This window comes from Misgurnus anguillicaudatus, chromosome 5, assembly GCF_027580225.2.
Source record: "Misgurnus anguillicaudatus chromosome 5, ASM2758022v2, whole genome shotgun sequence".
In the NCBI taxonomy this organism is placed as follows: Eukaryota; Metazoa; Chordata; class Actinopteri; order Cypriniformes; family Cobitidae; genus Misgurnus; species Misgurnus anguillicaudatus.
Genome location: NC_073341.2, coordinates 8,701,068 through 8,721,675, shown reverse-complemented (window position 1 = coordinate 8,721,675; position 20,608 = coordinate 8,701,068). Strand labels below are relative to the sequence as shown.

Below are 20,608 nucleotides of genomic sequence, written 5' to 3'. Positions count from 1 at the left end.
TATTTCACGAATGTTTAAATGAAAACGAGTGTAACAACCGTCATACAAGTAGTTCATCATCAAACAAGCTTAAATGAATTTAAACTGTTAAGCGTTGCCGTCCCGACCACGGGACCCCTAAGTTTATATCAATATCGTTGATGTAAATCTTAATTCATCACCACAAACTATATATCGTTGGAAAAGTCTAAGGCTCTAGAACAGACATTTCAACAGTGTTTTATAAAATAAATTATGTAGGGAGAGTAATCAACTCATTAATGAAGAGAGTTTGCCTCAAAACTTTTATATCCTGCTAAATGTCACTGTCCTGTTAGCAGGACGTCTACGTTTACTTCAGTGTTTTTGCATGTGAATTCTTATCTATTGACAAACTGGATATTGCTTGAAAGCTTCAAGAGTGTAAATTTAACTCAATAGAGTGGGGTGGTGCCTAAGGGGTTTAAAAGGTTTTGACCAGCGAATATGGAATGTGTTTTATCCAACATTGGAACGACTGCTGAGTCAGTAGATGCGTCAAAACAGCACGAGTAAAAACGCTTAACATGCCTTAAGTAATTTACATTAAGGTTGCCATGGACCAAATGTAATCTTTATAAAGCATATAGTAGAGCCCTACGCTGGCTAGCTGTTTTCCCAATCTTACCCACTCAACTTATCCATTCATATGCACCTACTAGGTTTTGTGTCTATATTTATATACTATAAATCCACATTTTGAATGAGCGCAGCAACAGCCATTAGCAACACATTCTGACCTCGCAGCGTGAGCATGGCTCCGCTAGAGGCTCAGACTCAGGATCCTTTTCCTTCTAATCGTTTCCTCCGTCAGTGGCCTGACTGAAAACTGTAGCGCGAGGCTGCCTCCGCTACCGTCACAAGCTCGGATGCCCTATATTCTTCCTCAGCTCCCTTCTATTGTCTTGCCCCCTAAGCGAGAGCCTGTCTCTACTTGTTGCAGTTCGTATAAAGCATGTACTACATTTTCACCAGCAGGTGGTGCCACATCTAGGATTTTTTTTAGTGCTTCGAAACCATTGTTTCCAGTGAATCATTGTTGACGCAATTGGATTCAAAGCTTTGCTTTACCTTCAGTATTCATTGCCCGTCCTTGAGCATGGTTAAACCCGGCTATGTTGAAAGCTTCCCGTCCCAAAATACTATTTGTGATGACTAATGACGTCTGTTTAGTTTGTGAATGAGTCATTCTCTCGAACTGGTTCTTTAAGGCAAACAAGTTAAAACCGTAACCAGGGCACAGTCAATCAATAATGGGTGATCTGCACCATTTGTGTACGTGCGTGCGTTCCGCGTACCTGTCGATATGCAGTCGTCAAAACGTGATTTGCTTTTGCGATTGTAATAATCTTGATGCTTTGTTATATTGTTTATTCGCTTTTCCACAGAAAGTGTCAATTACAGATTCATTTTATACACCGAATCAGTGGTCAACAGCACACTGCAAACAGCGTATGTGTGAAAGCACAACGGGTGCTTGACGGATCTGACCGCAAACGCACAGCATAGGCTACGGTATATGTGTGAAACAGACGTTCGGCGGTTTTTTACATCAAAGGCCACAGGCTTATGCCATTTGGGGAGCGGACGCTCACGGATTCCCATCTATTTTTAAAAATTCTGGACATGTTTGGACCCGCTGAAAGTTGAGCATTTTTATATACTCTATTGAGCAGAGAGGCCGCACAGTTTTGACCAGCGGGAAGCGGCCACACATTAGGCCGCCAGCTGATGTAGCTAATATATCTCGCAATGTTTAACACTACCGGCCCTCCGGCAGAGTCCCAACATTCCCGATTGCCACTCCGCCATGACTGATAGCTCACATACATCTCAGGGATGTCTATTTGATGTATTCTATTCTTTATCATCTGCAAGAGGTAATTTTTGATTATTTACACATCTGCAGTATATCTGCAAGATTTTAATATAGAATTTATAAAAAGTGCTCTTTCTAAGACCTTTATCAGTTGTTTTTACTCAACAGTTGTTTTTTCCAGAGCTCCAGATACTTAGAATGCTTTTTCAGTCGTACCCGTGCTGTCTAGGTGTCTAGAGGTGCTATTTCAAACGTTCCAAAAAACTTGTTCACGATTGTTTCCAATGTTCGTGTGTCTTTGCGCGGGTCATTTGTCAAAATGTATTTGCTCATACTACCACAGTATTGATCCCAGCCGATCGCTCTCTTATTTAACATTTGCCGCTAGGGATGCTCCGATCAATGCCAATCTCCACTAATAATACGTGGCCGATCACTATTCTGAATCGGACAGCCGATCTTATTACAGGTATTTCATGTACTACGGCTTTTGATCAGTAGGTCTTTGTCGATCTAGAATCACTGTTAGTTTGAGTCGTTTATGGAATGCATTTGAAAAAGCAACACTTGTTTAACATAATCATTATACACATTCTTTATTATCATGAAAATGCCTGAAGGGGTTTGAAGAACAGCAATATAGATATGTCCTTCAGCCGTTTCGTGGAGCTGCGTGTCATCACAGCTGCGCGTGTGTATTGTTCTTCGTCTACAGCGCATTTTGAGTTTCTGCACGGGAGCGCCCCCTGGCTTTTGGGTGTGGTGGCATTTCACCGTAATTCATTGAGAAACATAGCTAGCATTATCGGCCGATCGATCAGAGCACCCCTAGTTGCCGCACCTTTTTTTCTCACAGCCTAAGTAGTGATCTCATCCTGCTCGCTCCAGAGCCGCAGACAGCGCACTTCCTACTCCCGCAGGAGTCATGTATTTTTTTTTTTTTTTACAGGGACTGTACAAGCAAACATAGTTACAATACAAAGTCTGTAACTGATGCGTAGCATATAGAGTTTATAGCTAGAGCTAAAGTAAGCAAAAAATTTCGCACAACTTTTTCTGTAGAACTTTGCTCACTGCCGCAGCAGTGATTTCATAACGATTGCACTACCGCAGTAGTGATTCAGCCTAGCTCCCGTAGGAGCCCCAGTTCCGCTCGCTTTCAAGTAACTCCCGCAGGAGTCTTGAGCCAAAATTTCGCACAGCTTTTTCCATACAACTTTGCTCACTGCCGCAGCAGTGATTTTATTACGCTTGCACTACCGCAGTAGTAATTTAGCCTTGCTCCCGCAAGAGCCCCAGGCCGCATGCTTCCCATTGACACCCGAAGGAGTCATAAGCTAAAATTTTGCACTGCTTTTTCCCTACAAATCTTTCACTGCCGCAGCAGTGATTTCATAACGCTAGCGCTACCCGCAGTAGTAATTTTGACTCGCTCCCGCAGGAGCCCCAGGCCGCACGCTTCCCATAAGCTGAAATTTTGCACAGCTTTTTCTGTACAATTCTTTCATTGCCGCAGCAATGATAGCATCTTCGCTTTTACTACCGCAGTAGTTTTCAATAAGATGAAGAAGCAATGGTTTGATGATATTCTACCTATTTTTGGGGGGAGAGAGAGAGGATATTAATCCTAAAATCTTATACAGCTTAATTACTCGCAGGCACCTGCTTAACTTGCTGTCCCTCAAACAATCTTTTGGGGGTTGAACTTGTGGCTCGAGCCCCAGCCTCAGGTTCGCTCTCTCTGAAGGTTCAGAGCTCAGGTACAGAGCTCCCTTCGAGGACAGCAAGCCAAGTTTGTTTACCATTGGTCATTAAGACCTGAATGCGCAGGCGAACTAGTGAAATGCAGTTCTAAACGTAGGTTCGGGAGGAGCCTAAACATTCAGGCCTGTCAATCATCATCATCATGGGCGTATATAAGGCAGCCTTTAGGCCTCCCTGTCCAGCTGCAGTCTTTTCCGGCATCCCTCCTCCTCCCCATCTCCTCCTTCACTCTCTCTTTCTTCCTCTTTGCAGTTCCGTTGCGGGGGGTTGAACTTGTGGCTCGAGCCCCAGCCTCAGGTTCGCTCTCTCTGAAGGTTCAGAGCTCAGGTACAGAGCTCCCTTCGAGGACAGCAAGCCAAGTTTGTTTACCATTGGTCATTAAGACCTGAATGCGCAGGCGAACTAGTGAATCATTGTTTGGCTTTAATTTTTTCTTCACATTAAATCAGTGTTAAAATTATTATTTTCCCAGTAAAGGCATCTTTGAATTTGTGGTGACATTTTATTCAAAATAGTGCTTTATTTGGACATAAGTGTATTGGAGTCATTTATTATATATTTTACTTATATATTTTACAGCAAAAACTGAAACATTTTAGTCTAAGCCACTAAGTTACCCTGTCAAGGTTACAAGTGTCCAAGCAGAGCAACCACTGGTATAATTCATGTTATAATGTTATATATGTATGTTAATAATGTAGGTTTATGTATAGCCCAACATTTGGGTTTGTCCATATTTTGACACAACAGTGGGTTAAAACATTTTAGAGTGAATATTGTTTTACTATTTGAAACATTACAAACCTCTTTTTGTAAAAAAAAAATTATCAAAAAGCGTGCTTGTGCTAATTAAAAAAAAAGACATTACCGTATTTTCTGGACTATAAGTCGCTCTGGAGTTTAAGTCGCATCAATCAAAAATGTGTCATGAAGAGGAAAAAACATACAGTAGTGGACGTCGCATTTATTTAGAAAATTATTTCACAAAATCCAAGCCGAAGAACAGACATTTAATCTAGAAAGGCATGTAATTCAACTATACAATAGCACAGAACAGCAGGCCGAATAGGTGTCCGTACGTTAACGTAATACAAACAGTTATTTACACGATACACAATACACTACTGAACATACCTTTGAATAGGTTGAATAGGCTAAATAAACAGAACAAGCCAACACGCATCAAGTTTGCAGGCTCGTCATTCCACATCACTGAATCCATTGAATTACATAAATACAGGAGCAGCATATAGCGGACTCTCGCGGCTGTAGATGATAATGTTGTCTCTTTTTTCATATATGTCAAAATTAATTCATACCCACTTACAAGTCGCACCTGACTATAAGTGCAGGACCAGCCAAACTATGAAAAAAGTGTGACTTATAGTCCGGAAAATACGGTATACTTTTGGCAGTGTACATGTCATATTTTTCCTGGACCACCTTGGTGTTACAAACTTCGTTCACAAGTTCAGCCACAGGAACAGCTACAGTATACAGCAAATATCACTTGGTTTGGTGATCTTTTAATGTAATGAGAATATATGTAATGCAACAACATTTATAAATGCTCCCAACCTAAGGAAGGGTCTCTGTAACTTTGCAACCTTGTCTGTCTCAAAATGTTTTTGATAATTATTGCTAAGCAGCTATATGATGTCTTTACTGCAGATGAGCAGATGTACCGCTGTGAGCACTGTGACGAGCTCTTCACCTCAAAGCTAGATTTACGGCGACATCAGAAATACTCATGCAGTAGCTGCAACTCCATCTTTGATTCACTAAGTGAAGACTTCAAGCAGGAACTTGAGGACAGTGATGAGACAGTGCATGAGTGCAAAGACTGTGAAAAAATCTTTCCTAGCGAGTACAGGTCAGTATGTGCCACTAACAGTCATGCTGGCCTTTTAAGTGTTGTTAACTGGTTTTGCTTCAGGTCAAAGCCTTTAAAATTGGATTTTTGTCAAACATAAATAAACAAAAATGTCTTTCAAACATTGCCATTTATTAATATTACCATCAACTGCATATTCCCAACATGCAAAACTATTGCTAATTACTGTGATTAATAAATTATTACTGATTAATAATTACTTTGATATGTTCATCCTCGTTGCACGTGACCCTGTTTTTACTACAGTCTGTGTCATGTCTAGTTTTGTTAATGGTTTCATGTAATCTTATCAGAAGAGACCTGCAACTATGTTTTGGGTTGCGACCCCCAAGTTCTGAACCCCTGGCCATGTGATTGTTGAATAGAAAATTTTTATGATCTTTTTGACATTTTGCATCTACTTTTGTGTTTTTTAGTCTTGGGCAGCATATGATCGTACACACAGAAGAGAGAGAGTATAAGTGTGACCAGTGTCCCAAAGCCTTCAACTGGAAATCTAATCTTATTCGCCATCAGATGTCACATGACAGTGGCAAACGCTTTGAGTGTGAAAACTGTGATAAGGTAGGTCATGCTGACCTACTGCAACACTAGGGCTGTCAAACGATTAATCGCGATTAATCGCATACAAAATAAAAGTGTGTCTTTGCATAATATATTTGTGTGTAATTATTATGTATATATAAATACACACAAACATGTATGAATTTAAGAAAATTTTTATTTATGTATATATTTTTTATTTATATAGAAAATCTTAATAAATACATATACTCAAATGTTTCTTTAATACATGCATGTCTGTGTATTTATATATACAAAGTAATTACACACAATTCACACAAATATATTATGCAAACACAAACTTTTATTTTGTATGCGATTAATCGCGATTAATCATTTGACATATATACATTTCTAATTAATTTTATGTCTATAAACAACTAAAACCTATGCCCAATTGTTAGCAATTTTTAGTCTTAATTGTATTTTATATGTATATATTAAGATGTGACACTAACTCATTTCATAATTGTGTCTTTTTGTCAGGTGTTCACAGATCCCAGCAACCTACAGCGTCATATCCGTTCTCAGCATGTCGGTGCCCGAGCCCACACCTGCCCTGAATGTGGCAAGACCTTTGCCACATCCTCAGGACTCAAGCAGCACAAGCACATACATAGCAGTGTCAAGCCTTTCATCTGTAAGTCTGAGCAGTCTTGTCTAAGCCTCAGATACAATTACCACTGTCCAAAGATCTCCTGCCTAGCTCCACACCAAGACTGTGACAGCTGTTGTTTAATAGGTCAGAGAAACTAAATGAAATTTTAGAGCAATTCTTTAATTGTAATTCTACATTTAATGCGCTTTTCTGTCAAGCTATTTGATAGCATTTTTAAGTTACTCTATTTTACCCTGCTTTTTTAAGTGTGCATTTCCTTTAGAGGGCCCATAAGGCTTGTATTGTATATGGCGGATTTTAAATTTATGGCAGATTGAAAGTTACAGGCTAAATGTCTCTGTCATGCCTCAGCTGCTCTATTACCAACTTTTTTGGAAAAGCAGCATTTACTTATTGCTTGGCTTCACAATGTTATGTGTTTATGTCAATTGTCTAAATGCAGGTATGCTGTTGCAGTGTCCGTGTATTTATATGTATAGACGTTTCATTTAAATAGCTCAAACATATCATGATTGAATAATTTAATGATTTAACTGATTCAGTCTAAGATAATTTATAACTTGGCTGCCTTAAAATGTTGTTGGATGTTGCGTCGCCATGTATTATGCATGGTCTGTGTTTACCAAAACACACACTGATCACCTGAATTGCTTTACAAAAAACATATCTGGTTACAACTGTAACCCTTGTTCCCTAAAAAGGGAACAAAAATGCTGCGTCGCCATAGTGATGCTTTTGAAACGCCTCTGTTTTTGCATACATGTTTAGGTGCAATCACACAGTCCCATATTGATACAGAAACTTGTAAGTGAGGTTACATGGGAGCCAGGAAGCATATCATCAGCTTCTAATAGCCAAAGTCAGCGTGACAGAAGTATGACCAGGGAGACTCAGCGTCTCGTTCCCTTTTCAGGGAACAAGGGTTAATATCGTAACTTGGGAACTTGCGTCATAGTGACACTTTGGGAATTAAATACCCAGACCGCCATACTTCCCAGTGCCTGTCCATGTGTATCAAGGTGAGCACAACTAAGACAAAAGCACATATGAACCTCGTGCAGAACTCAGATCCAGTTCATAAAACAAATGTGAGCAGTGAGGACCAGCCTGCCACACATCCTGGACTGAGACCCCTCACAATAGGGCCTCAGATGTTGCAATACCTCGAATGTTCACACTGGACACACCAAATTAAGCTTCTTTTGGTCCACATCTCTAAAAAGTGGAGGGCAAAAGGCCTGCAAGAAAATGGAGCGTTGTGTGTTACTAGAAACATAAGGTACATATCTTGGACTATGGTACAAAAAAGCTTTAACCATCCCCAGAACAATCTCTAAACAAGCTGGGGGTATATATAATGCCTGAAGGTTTCCTATTTTCTTAAGAAATGTTTTCAGAGTTCAGATAGGCCCTTTTAACCACAGCCAGATCCCAAGCCAGGACCCTACAATGACTTGTGGACCTCAGTCTCAGAGTACTATGTAGAAACAAAATATAAGCTGCTCTTTTCCTATAGCGAATGCCCACCTGGAGGGGTGTGGTAGCTGAAATAGCTGCCACATAGAACAGGGCAGAAACATAGACCAGTTCTCATGTACACCTACAATTTGTAACATTCCTGCAATCCTCAAAGGAGGATTGAGGCCTAAATAAGTTTAGGAGCTGGATTTAAGTGAATGCTTTGTTAAAGAGATTGGTCTTTATTTTAGAACTGATCGAGTGTGTCTTATTGCCGAACATTGCTAGATAGATCATTCAAGAGCTTAGGGGCTAGGTAGGAATAGGATCAACCACCTTTAGATGATTTTGAAATTCTAGGGATTATTAAGAGACCAGAATGTTGCAACCGCAATATATGCGATGGATTGTGTTCTGATCCATTCTGTATTCTGTATAATTTACTAAGACGTGCTAGGCCATTAAGGCTTTATAGGTGATTAGCAATATTTTAAATTGTGTGCAATATTTAACAGGCAGCCAGTGTAGAGATGCCAAAATTGGGCTAATGTGACTGTACTTTTTTGATTGAGTAAGCAAGGTTGCTATCGAACATGACACCTAGGTTCTTGACAGTGGAATATGGCACAACAGTCCAAAGACCTATGGACATCTAAGTTGTAATGTGACATATTTAGTTTGGAGCTATTTGGTTCAATAATAAGTACCTCTGTTTTATTGGAGTTAAGCATAAGGAAATTATTTGTCATCCACTTACTAATGTCATTGACTCAGTCTGCTAGCCTAGAAAGCTGGTTGGTTTTGCCAAGTTCAGAAGAAATGTAAAGTTGGGTGTTGTCGCCATAACAGTGAGCATAACTGATGTTATGTTTCTTGATAATGTCTTCTAGAGGCAGCATGTATAACGAGAAGATGATAGGGCCTAGAACTGATCCCTGTGGTACACCATATTGAAATCACACAGAGGCATTCCCAAAGTGTCACTACAGTGACGCAGCATGAGTTCTCTTGAAAGGGAACTACTTTTAAGATTTTTTACTAACTACTATTTAAATGCCCTATCATTTATTTGGACCAAACATAAATAATCAAAATATGAAGGTACTAGGGGTTATGGGTATTAGGCCAAGCAAATTTTTAAAGAATAGTTAGTCTGTTGGAATGTCCAGTTCATTTAAAGAATTGCACTACATCACTTTTTGTGAAGTATTCCTTTAAAGAGCTGTGTCTTTAATAAAAATGTATTAATATGCTAATTAATCATATGCATACTCTTTTACAAGCAGATGTGATATAAATGTAGACAATATTATAACAGCATGCAATGCTGATTAGATACAAGATTATTACTAAGTTGTGAAATAATAACAAGTTTTATCAAATATGTTAATAGAATTAACCAGGCATGTGTGTTCTCCCAGGTGAGGTGTGTCACAAGTCGTATACCCAGTTCTCTAACCTGTGCCGTCACAAGCGGATGCATGCAGACTGCCGCACACAGATCAAGTGCAAAGACTGTGGGCAAATGTTCAGCACTACCTCCTCCCTCAACAAGCATCGGCGCTTTTGTGAGGGCAAGAACCATTACAATCCCGGAGGCATATTCACACCGGGCATACCAATTACCTCTAGTCCTATCCTAGGCAAGTCCAAGTCTCATCCCGGCCTGAACCATGGTGGACTTGGCTTTGGTGATTACTTCCCATCCAGGCCGCATCATGGGGGGCTGCCCTTTTCAACCGCACCCCCTGCATTCCCAGCCATTTCACATGGCTTTCCAGGGATCTTTCCCCCTTCACTATATCCTAGACCGCCATTGTTACCTCCAAGTCCACTTCTAAAGAGCCCACTTAGTAATAACCAAGATGGAAAGTTGCCTTCTCTTGATGCCCCTACTTTTTCTGTGGCGTCATCCATAAACAACAGCAATGGCAACATAGGAAGTGGTCTCAGCAGCCAGTCAGAGGAGAATCGAGAGTCCAGACTGGAGTTGTCATTCACGGACAGCAGGAATAAAGTCAAGAGTAATGACATGTCTGATGGTAGTGACTTGGATGATGTAAACACATCTAGTGGCACAGATCTAGACACAACCACTGGTACAGTGTCTGGATCAGATCTTGAAAGTGAAGCAGAGAGCGAACGGGACAAGAGCAGAAGGAAAGGAGTCCAGGAGATCAAGCAGAGTGAGGTCAGCAGCAGTTCAATGTCAGTCTCCAGTTCAGGGAACCTCCCTTGTGAGCGCCCTTTCCTCTCCTCCCAGCATTCCTTTTTCCCACCACCAGAAGAGCAAGCACTGCCACCTTCTGGTGCCACCACTGACTCTATTAAAGCCATTGCCTCCATTGCAGAAAAGTATTTTGGTCCAGGCTTCATGGGCTTGCAGGAAAAGAAGATGGGCTCCTTAAATTATCATTCCATGTTCCCATTCCAGTTTCTTCCTAACTTCCCTCATTCCTTGTACCCATTCACAGACAGAGCACTCAATCCTGGAATGTTCTTCAAACCTGAGCCTAAATCCCCTCGTGAACACATACAGAAATTACCTACATCCACAAGTGAAGATTCACCATTTGATCTAACCACCAAACCCAAGGAGGTCAAACCTCTTCCTCCACCCCCTATTAAACCAGCCTTGCCATGCAATGCACTCCTGACCTACGGGGAGGAACAACCTCTGGACCTCAGCATAGGCAGTCGAAGCCGATCCAGCCACAATGGTGTCACACCTGACCATGGCAAGAATCAAGTCTATGGCACAAACTGCAAAGCAGCAACTAAAGATGAACACCCAGCACTGACTCAGTCGCAGAACTTACACCAATCTCAAATGCCTCAGCCCCATGCACCCCTCACCCAGCCACCTCCTCCCCAGCAGCAGTCATCACTTCACTATGCCAAGCCTTCGCCATTTTTCATGGACCCTATCTACAGGTATTTTAACCCAAGTAGGTCTTATTCTAAGACCTATTAAAGTAAATTCTAAGATAGACAGAGCAACAGTTGCTGCTGATATACTCAAATGTGACAAGTGGCAGTACTGGTGCCCAACCTTCGTTTGTACGTAACCCTTGGTGTTGTTGTCCAGCAGGGTGGAGAAAAGGAAGCTATTAGACCCAGTAGGAGCTCTAAAGGACAAGTACCTGAGGCCTGCACCACTACTTTTCCATCCTCAGGTATTTGTGGTATATGTTTTCTTCACTTGTTTTTAAGACTTCATTTGCACAGTTCCAATGTTCTTCACCTCAACAAACAAAGTTGTGTTGTTTGAAAATGTCTGTGGCCCGCATTCATAAAACATGTAAATAAAATGTCTATTGCATTCTTTTCATGTAATGATTAAGTTGATGTAACAGCTGTTCTTGTATCCAGTTTGGTATTCCTTATATGCTTTCCGCTCTTTACTTAAATATGATACCCATCTTATGTCAGCTATTGACTGTGGCCATATTAGTAATCTTGATGACATCAGTCATAGCAACAAGGTCAACCCCGACCTTTCTATACACCTAAGATTTCTCCCAATTTCTTAGTAAACGTTGGTCTCAGCAGCTTATGAATAGGTTTTAGGAGAAAACAATCAGTTACTTATATTTAGAAGAACTCTTAGTGGTAAGATAAAATGTTTTGAGAATATGGGCCCTGACATTAAGTGGTTGTTTTGATCATTGAATTATTTTCATCATGAAGATAGTCTCAAATAATGTACCGCCTGGCATTCAGTGCATTCTAATTTCCTTATTGCTTTCTTTAAAAAAAGAAACCCATTGTTTGTGTTAGTTTTTTTCAACTTTTGAATGTAACCACTAATAATGACAATTTTTAATTAATTACAGCTTACCAATTCAAACAAATTGTGCCAAAAACTTTTAAAGCACACTATTGTCTCTGGGAAGTTCTCAGCTGAGTCCCAACGCTAATAACTTCCTAGCATTTCACTCTTGCTCTGGCTGCTTAGATAATGTCTGCATGTCGATCAGGGACTTCCTGTGTTTGTGTTTAGTAGAATGGCCTCTCTTGTTGGGAACTGTCTTATCTGACCTGAAAATCTGGCCTCCATCAAAGCTGACCTACCTTTCCCCATCCAACCCATTCCTTCATTCTCTCTTTTTAGCAACACCATGCTTTCCCATGCAAATATTTTATTCTCACTTGTCTATGTGGTATTTATCTACCATATATGTCTATTTATTGATCAATTATATAGTGGTCAATGGGGATGCCCAACTTTGAACAACGGGCATCTTCGCCGTTTATTCAAATATTTTATTAGATGCCTAAAAAATGTTGTATGCATATTGCTTTGGTGTGTTTAGAGTATAAACTGAAGCTCAGCTTCAAAAGGAATTTAAGGAGGCTGGGCAAAATTAAATAATACACAACAGGGCTCAAAATTAACTTTTTTATTTGGTAGCACTGGTGCTCCCAACTTTAAAGAGTTAGGAGCACCAGCAAAAATTTAGGCGCATCCATCCAAAAATTAAAAAGCACCACAACTACAATGTATATGGTAATAGATTTATTTTATTAAAAATTAAACACCACCACCGGGCTTTGCACATCCTGTGGCCAGCATTTAAAATTTGGTCTTCTATTTCTTCTTTTTTTTTGCTACATAGATTCCTATATCCTAATTAATACCCAAATGCTGTTGAAATAGTATAGCAGCAATAATAATTTAAAAATTACAGGTAACATGATTAAGATTACATAGAAAATCTAGCAAACGCATAAAACACTGATTAATTGTGACATTACAAAAGTGGCCAGAAGGCTAATAACTACATTACCAGGATGCTATTACTACTAAATAGGCAATGTTTTAAAAAAATACAACAAAAACATACCATCAGCATTGTCGTGTTCCACATCAACATGGACCACAAGGATGTTTGTCGGATGTCCATTCACCAGCGCATGCACACATACACTATCAAACACCCTTTGATAGACAGGTCGGTATCTCCATCAATAATAAACACATTTGTCATGACACGTCTTGTGTTTTTGGCACTTTCGCCATGTTTAAGCAAGGTCTGGCGCTTAAAAGGTTTTGATTCCGCCACCAACACAATTTTACAGGATTTACAGTAAACACAGTAAGTTACATTGAGCCATTTTCATAGCAGAGACACTCGCATTTGAATCCGGATCGTCGCCATTAATTACAGTAGTAACATTGGCTATAATCACATTTTCGCGCTTCACGTAGCAACATAACACGGCAACAAGGAATGATTGACGCTCATATTAGCCAATCTGAGGTCTTCAGTAAACTCAAGAACTTAATGGTGAAATTTGATTGGTTATGTAACGTTGGAGAGAACACTGAATCTGGGACAGCAGCACGCAACATCACAATCACAACAAAATGGGCAGTCGCACAAATGCTCCCAAATATATTTTAAGGTCGCACAGATTTAATTTCGGTCGCATATGCTACCAAAATAGTCGCAATTTCAAGCCCTGCACAACACGTGCTAAAAGAACTTACATTTCTTATGAAAAAAAAATTACCACAAAAGAGGATTTTATAAATATAAAACTAATGAAATTTAAGGAAGTAAAAAATATACAGTATGCTTTATTACCTGTGAGCTTTTTGTTTTTTATGCATTTTCTGTATAAACCCAGATTCCCTTATACACTGTGGTTCGCCCTTTTTGCCAAAATATTTTGTCCAATAAATACATTAAGGGGCGGTTTCCCAGACAGGGCTTATCCTGGCCCCAGACTTAAATGCAAGTTTAATCTTAACATATCAGTGCCGTTGTTTTGTCTAAAGATTGTCTCAGTATTATTTTTTGTAAGGTTTTTTTTGTAAAATCTACTTAAATGTCCTAATACAAATAAGGCCTAGTCCTGGATTAATTAAACCCTGTATGGGAAATCACCCCTAAAAGTTTAGTGGTTTTCCATTATGTAAAATACCCCATATAATTTAATAGTTTAATCCAGTGCTTCTCAAATAGTGGGGCGGGACCCCCAGGGGAAAATACTTTTTCAGGAAGTGATTTTTCTTATAGACATTACACCCCAATCACGCTGATAAGCTGCTTGAGTTTTTATTATTATTTATTGATTATATTTCATTTAATTTTTAAGTATCAAATGGTCAAAAAATATTATACTTTAAATAAGGATTGTTTTTTCTTCAGGCAAATTGATGCATTTTAAGTCTTTTTTGTTACAGACTAAAAAACAATGTTAATAAAGTTATCATTTGCTGTTAGTTGATCGATATTTCTTTTTTTGTGTTTTCTTTAATGTTAATAAGGATACAATGTTTTGCAGATGTGTCATTTTATAGACAAATTATACCATTTACAGTCGCGGCGGAGAGTTGGGGGCGCGAAATGTTTACTTCTTCCTAGGGGGGGGCGTGACAGAAAATAATTGAGAAGCACTGGTTTAATCTAACCTGTTTTGTTACATTTTAGTTAGTTATATATTTTTATATACATATACTTTTATTATTGTATATATATTTTTTTCAAATATTTATGTATGTAATAAAGTTGGTTTTCTAGGTATGAAAACGTGTATGGGAACAGGCTTATAAATGAGTGCAAATGGGTGTTTGAAAGCAAATTGCACTGATGAAGTATTTTGATGCGCATTGCACTTTTGTCTATTTGGGCCCTCTGCAGAATAAATTGTTGTGAGCCTTGTGGTATACAGTATGCAGATCTTCACTTTTATTTTTTAAACATCAACAAAAAATAGGCATTATCAAAAAGCAGCATTGCCTGTTTAAGAATCATGGTGACACTGAGACATGAATACGGTAATAAATTAAGACACAATGTCTGTCTGTGTGTTTATCCATATTTCAAAAGCAGGCAGGATATAGTTTATTTTTGGCAATATATCCACATATCAAACCCTTTGTTCTGTAATAGGGGAAGTACTATGAGTGAGGGGTATCTTAAACTGCATTGTATGGTTACCGCTCACTGAGGTGAATGGCTTATTCAGATCCTTCTCTTAGAGATTTGTTGAAAACAAAGTAGAAGCTTGGCGTTCCCAGAGGGGCTGCTCGAGTGGCCTCCAATGTGTCATAGGTTACAGGGGTCACTCTTGAACAGCACAATCAAGACTCAATGTTCCGATAAATACCTTCCTGATATATAACTTTCCATCCTGTATGGTTATAATGTGAAGGCTTTCAGGCTACTATGTTTTTAATTTTGTTTCTCACGTATTTCTAAATAAAAACAAAAATGTTACTTGGAATTTATGAGCTGTGCATTAAACATAGAGTATTTTTCTATGTTCACTCCTCAGATGTCTGCAATGGAAAACATGACTGAGAAGTTGGAAAGCTTTAGCACTCTGAAATTGGATCCTCCCAATTCCCACCAGCACTCCTCACATCACCTTTTTAACTTCCGCTCCCCACCACCCTCTCTTTCTGATGCTATCTTACGCAAAGGCAAAGAGCGATACACCTGCAGGTGAGCTACTCGTGAAATCGGAATAAAGATATCTTTAAAACTCTTTTATAACTTAAAGAGTCACCAATATACAGTATTATTGGTTACAATCACAAACTAACATTCTAACACAAACATAACATAACCAGGAGAGAACACAAAGGCAGTTTACATATGCAATTTAGTTGTCCGTACTTCTATATGTTTTTTAATGAATAACTAACAGTAATATTGTATTAAGTTAGCTCTATCCATGAGAGGTATACCAGTGCTTTGTGACTGTATCAAAATCTAGTTTCCTCCTTTGCAGGTACTGTGGGAAAATCTTTCCTAGGTCAGCTAATCTTACAAGGCACTTACGAACACACACTGGAGAACAACCCTACAGGTAAACGCACGCATGCACCCACATACGCAGACAGATTTGAAAGTCTTAGTTTCTGATTATACTTGTTCGGTTCACTTGGCTCTTTTGCACCTAAAAAGAAAAACAATTCCCGGTTCGCTTGGTGAAAATGAGAGAAGTCAAATCACCGGAAGAAAAATGCACGACTACATATTCTGAACGTTCTGAATGGGGGCGGGTCTTGAGGCGAGATGATTGACAGTAGATCTCTTGTTTAATAACATAATATCTTTCTATGTAATATGTTTACCGTAGTTATACAAAACAAGCAACAACTAAGCCAAATCATGTTTTAGATATTTTGACCATTTTACATTACTTGTGTCCGCGGGAAAACTGGCCTGAAAACAGTCCTCCTGACGAAATTGCTGGCTGCATATTCAAATTTTCGAGTAATCTGTTAGTGGTGTGTCAACTGAGGGTCGCGTTGAGGTAAACAATAAAAACTCCCGGTGGCCTGAATTTGTTGTCCTTACATCCACATACTGCACAGGTAGTCATCTTTTATTGAGGGTTTTGGTGATTTCCCCTTCAGAGACGGTAAAAGCGGAGTTCCTCTTTGGTTGGGTTCGTCTGCTGGCTAACTTCAAGTTGATTTGAGGGCAGGTTGAGTGGTAAAAGAAGCTATTAGACTTGTTCGACTTCATGCGGAGCCGCAAGAATCGACAGTCGGATGACGTCAAAGTACCGCGAGAGCGATTCGCGAAAATATACAGAGGAGTTTGCTTTTAAATCGCTCTTGCGGAACTTTGCCGTCATCCGGCTGCCGGTTCTTGTGGTGCCGCATGAAGTCGAACAAGCCTGAAGGCTGCATCGGTCAGTGGTTATGACTGAAGGGGGTCGCACACCGGCCGCGCAGCTCAGCGTCGTGCCGCGTCAGTCGCGTCTAGGACAACTCGGAGGTATCGTAAACCGGAAGTGCACACTAAATAGCGTGAGCTTCGTCAGATAGCGTCTACTTCAAAATGCAAAATATACGTTACAGCCAATGTTAATCGTTAATGATTTGGGACAAATATGATGTTATTTAATGTTAAACTATGTGAGTGGCGCTCTGTGGCACGACAGGGATTTGAGCAACTTCCTAAGTCGTAGCTGGACGGCACAGACAGGCGCCACCTGTCGGCGACCGGTGTGCGTATACTCATAGAAAGCAATGTGTTAGAGTTTTTTAGAACGGTGCGGCTCTGAGCTGCACGTCCTGTGTGTGACCCTCTTAAGTTTCATGCAGTGCATTCTGGTTAATCGAGTCCATCAAAGGCCGTTACGAAAATTCCGCTTCAATACACTATCAATCTAAAAATCGAAATCGTGCAAATTTCTTTTTTGCTCAAGTAAAATGCAAAATAGAAATAAATTACCCGTGATAACAGGCTAAAATGTCTAGGTTTTAATTCCGCTTTAAGTCGGACATCATGCACCACTTCCTGGTCCAACCAATCTCAAATGCCACAGGGAAATTACAAAAAATCATGCTAACATACACTTGTATCATAATACAAAACTACCAAAAACGGCCAATTCTAGTTTTTATCTCCATAACAAAATCCGAGATGACCAGACATGGACTCATGGACATGGATTTTGTACAAATTATTAATATATTGCTGTCAGTGATTCGGTGAGCCTTAAGACTGCAGTGTACACTGTGAAATTTTCACTTAAAGTTGTAATATAAATAAATAGTGCTCACAAATGTTTAAATAATATCCTCTATTGAAATAAGTGAAGGCTTGGACCCGGAAACAGTATTCCTTATGTCATGACTTAACAAGCCTTCATTGATTTAGCTTTTAATCAGCTGTCAAAAGTCAAGTGTGATGAGGGCAGTTTGGAACTAGAATATTTCAAGTGATATTTTGATTTAGGGCATGGTCAAGACGTAAAAGATGTATCTAAATTAGACATTTAGAAGTATTAACTTACATTTAAGGAAATGGCAACCAACTAGCAATGCCCTAACAAACACCCAGAATACCTTAGCAAGCACATAACAACACCCTGGGAACCAGCCATGGCTAGCATTACTTTGGTGAATTTTCGTGAGCACACAGCTCTATTTTGTTAAAATGTAAAATTAAAAAAAAAAAATTAAAAAGTTTTCTTTCTTTTTGTTTAATTTTTAGAAAAACATGTTTATTTGGAAATAATATTTGAATCAGTTCACCTGAGTTTGGCCTATTATGCTGTAGAGGTAAATGTTCAAACAATGTTCAAGTCACTCTTTGAGTTTTACAAATCTACCATAGAGCTCTTTAAACACGGGACACACCACTGCATGCTTGACTCCACAAGAATCCCCTAATTAGCTAATTCAGAAACAATTACCCTAACAAATACCAGATATCGCAGCTTTACTCTCAGAACAAAATAGACTGAGTCAGCACATAGCTGTTCTTATTCGACTTCAGGATTTATTGTAGTAGGTCATTTGCCTGTTGTAGATAGTATCAGCTACTCGAAATTGGCCCATTATGTCCAACTAATTGAGAACCCCCAATTTGATTGTAGCGCTTCATGTACAGTCTTTATAACAGGAAAAAAATAGATGATGAAGTAATTTAAATTCCCTTTGGACTGAGGAATGAAAATAAAACAAATTAGAGATAAACTACTTTGTTTTGACATTTTACTGCTCTCTGTGAACACAGTCTGGAAAATCAGTTTATACAGATGTGCACACAAAACAAGGACTTGAAAAGGAGCCTGGATCTTGATTATGAGTACTTGATGATGATTGATCTTCCTAAAGCAATAAGCCTTGAAAGTTAACTTTGTGATAGCTACACAAGTCACTTATAGTCACCACTTAACAAAGGAGCAGTGTCCTCCAGCTCCCAACATTGCCTTGCTGCAGTGTTTGTTTATCAGCACATTAAATTGATGTTCGCCTGCATATTCTAACCTGACATTCCAAACCAATGATCCACAGAGAGCCAGTGATTGAAGCCAACCATGAATTTTAGGAAGCATAGTCTGACTAGAGCCACTTCAGAGAGTCTAAAGAAAAATCTGTTTTGTTTTCAGTAAAAATATCTAAAAATTCTTAAATTAAGATGCTTTTTCTTGCAAAACGACCCAAGAAAATAAGTCTAGTTTTTAAACCAAATATATCCCATTTAAGTGATTTTGTGCATAAAACAAGCAAAAAATCTGCCAATGGGGTAAGCTAAAAAAGTCTTGGAACATTTTTGTTAAAGACTAGATTCAAGAAAAATTTGTTTACCCCATTGGCAGATCTTTTCCTTGTTTTATGCACAAAATCACTTAAATTTGATATTTTTGGTCTAAAATCTAGACTTATTTTCTTGGGTCGTTTTGCTCATCAAGAAAAAGCATCTTAATTTAAGAATTTTTAGATATTTTTACTGAAAATAAGACTACTAATATACTAAGAATTTTTTTCTTGAAAATAATTTTTTGCTGTGTACCCTCTAATTCATGTCGCACTACATCTAGTTCAGTGGGTGAAGTGTACATGTCAGCAGGTCAAGCTGGTGCGTACCTGCATACCATGGGTATCCTTCAGGCATACCAGGCTGACCTGCTAGGGGAGATTAGAGAGAATGAACCCATTAATCCTAAATTAGTGGATAAAAAAAGAAAGGCAGCAGATTTATTTCTCAGGGCAACTAAAGAGACACCCCAAGCTATTGGTCGATCTATGGCAGCTATGGTAGCCATGGAGAGGCATTTATGGTTAAATTTATATGGGATTAAAGAATAAAATAAAAGTGTTCTGCTCAATGCCCCTATTTCTACTGAAGGTAGACATTTTTGGTAACGCTGTCAGTCCTGTCATGGATAGGTTTCAGGAGGCTGCAAAACAAGCAGCAGCCTTAAGGAAATGTATTCCTCTGCGCTCTCGCCCCCTTGGGGAGGTGCACTAAAAACGCAGCCCCAGCCCTCTACCAGCTCCTCTTAACGACATCAACAAAAATACAGCATGGCCACTCGAACCCCCTCCCCTCGTAGAGCCTGGAGGTCGACTCAGGAATTAGACCTATTTGCGTTTTGAAAAACGACCTATTGTTCCCTATGGTTTATTCTGACACATCCCTGCTCGATCTGTACGCCATGGTACAGACGTAGCCGCGGTGATCTGTTCAATTACTGGTCTGTTTTGGATCCTCTAGTAGGGGTCAATCAGCCTGGAAACAAACCATCAGTAAATTAATGTAAAGGTTATCTCATTAGCTTACGAGGTGCACGGAATGACTTCACCTCTGCTAATTAGGGTGCATTCCACAAGAAATATGGCTTCCTCTCAGGCTCTGCTGGCTGGGGCCTCGATTCAGGATATTTGTAGTGCTGTGGGGTGGTCTACCTTGTTATGAGATATTATAGTTTGGACCTCTCGTCCTCACCTGGATCTCAGGTTCTTATGTCTCGCTATTGCATTTCGTTTCCCATAGTGTCATTCATGACAAAGCGTTGAGGTCCCTTGAAAGGGAATGTCTGGGTTACGTCTCTAACCAGGGTTATCCAGGGTTAAGAGTGTCATTTAAACAGTCTGGACAGAAAAACATCTGGACACAATATTTCAGATCCTTCATACACAAGTATAATCAAACCCCACTTAATAAAACTGACCTGCTAATGACGTAAACAGGAATGCACTATAATAGTT

The 20,608-nt window shown here is 39.4% G+C and overlaps 1 protein-coding gene across 1 annotated transcript in view; it reads left to right on the top strand.

The window, feature by feature from the left end:
• prdm16 (PR domain containing 16) overlaps nt 1-20,608 on the top strand; it is a 251,254-nt gene that overhangs the window by 219,851 nt on the left and 10,795 nt on the right. Inside the window, exons 6-12 of the mRNA XM_073867477.1 lie at nt 5,278-5,474; nt 5,912-6,059; nt 6,546-6,699; nt 9,558-11,070; nt 11,228-11,312; nt 15,424-15,593; nt 15,883-15,960. Coding sequence (XP_073723578.1) covers nt 5,278-5,474; nt 5,912-6,059; nt 6,546-6,699; nt 9,558-11,070; nt 11,228-11,312; nt 15,424-15,593; nt 15,883-15,960 — 2,345 coding nt within the window. The remainder of the gene's footprint in view (nt 1-5,277; nt 5,475-5,911; nt 6,060-6,545; nt 6,700-9,557; nt 11,071-11,227; nt 11,313-15,423; nt 15,594-15,882; nt 15,961-20,608) is intronic.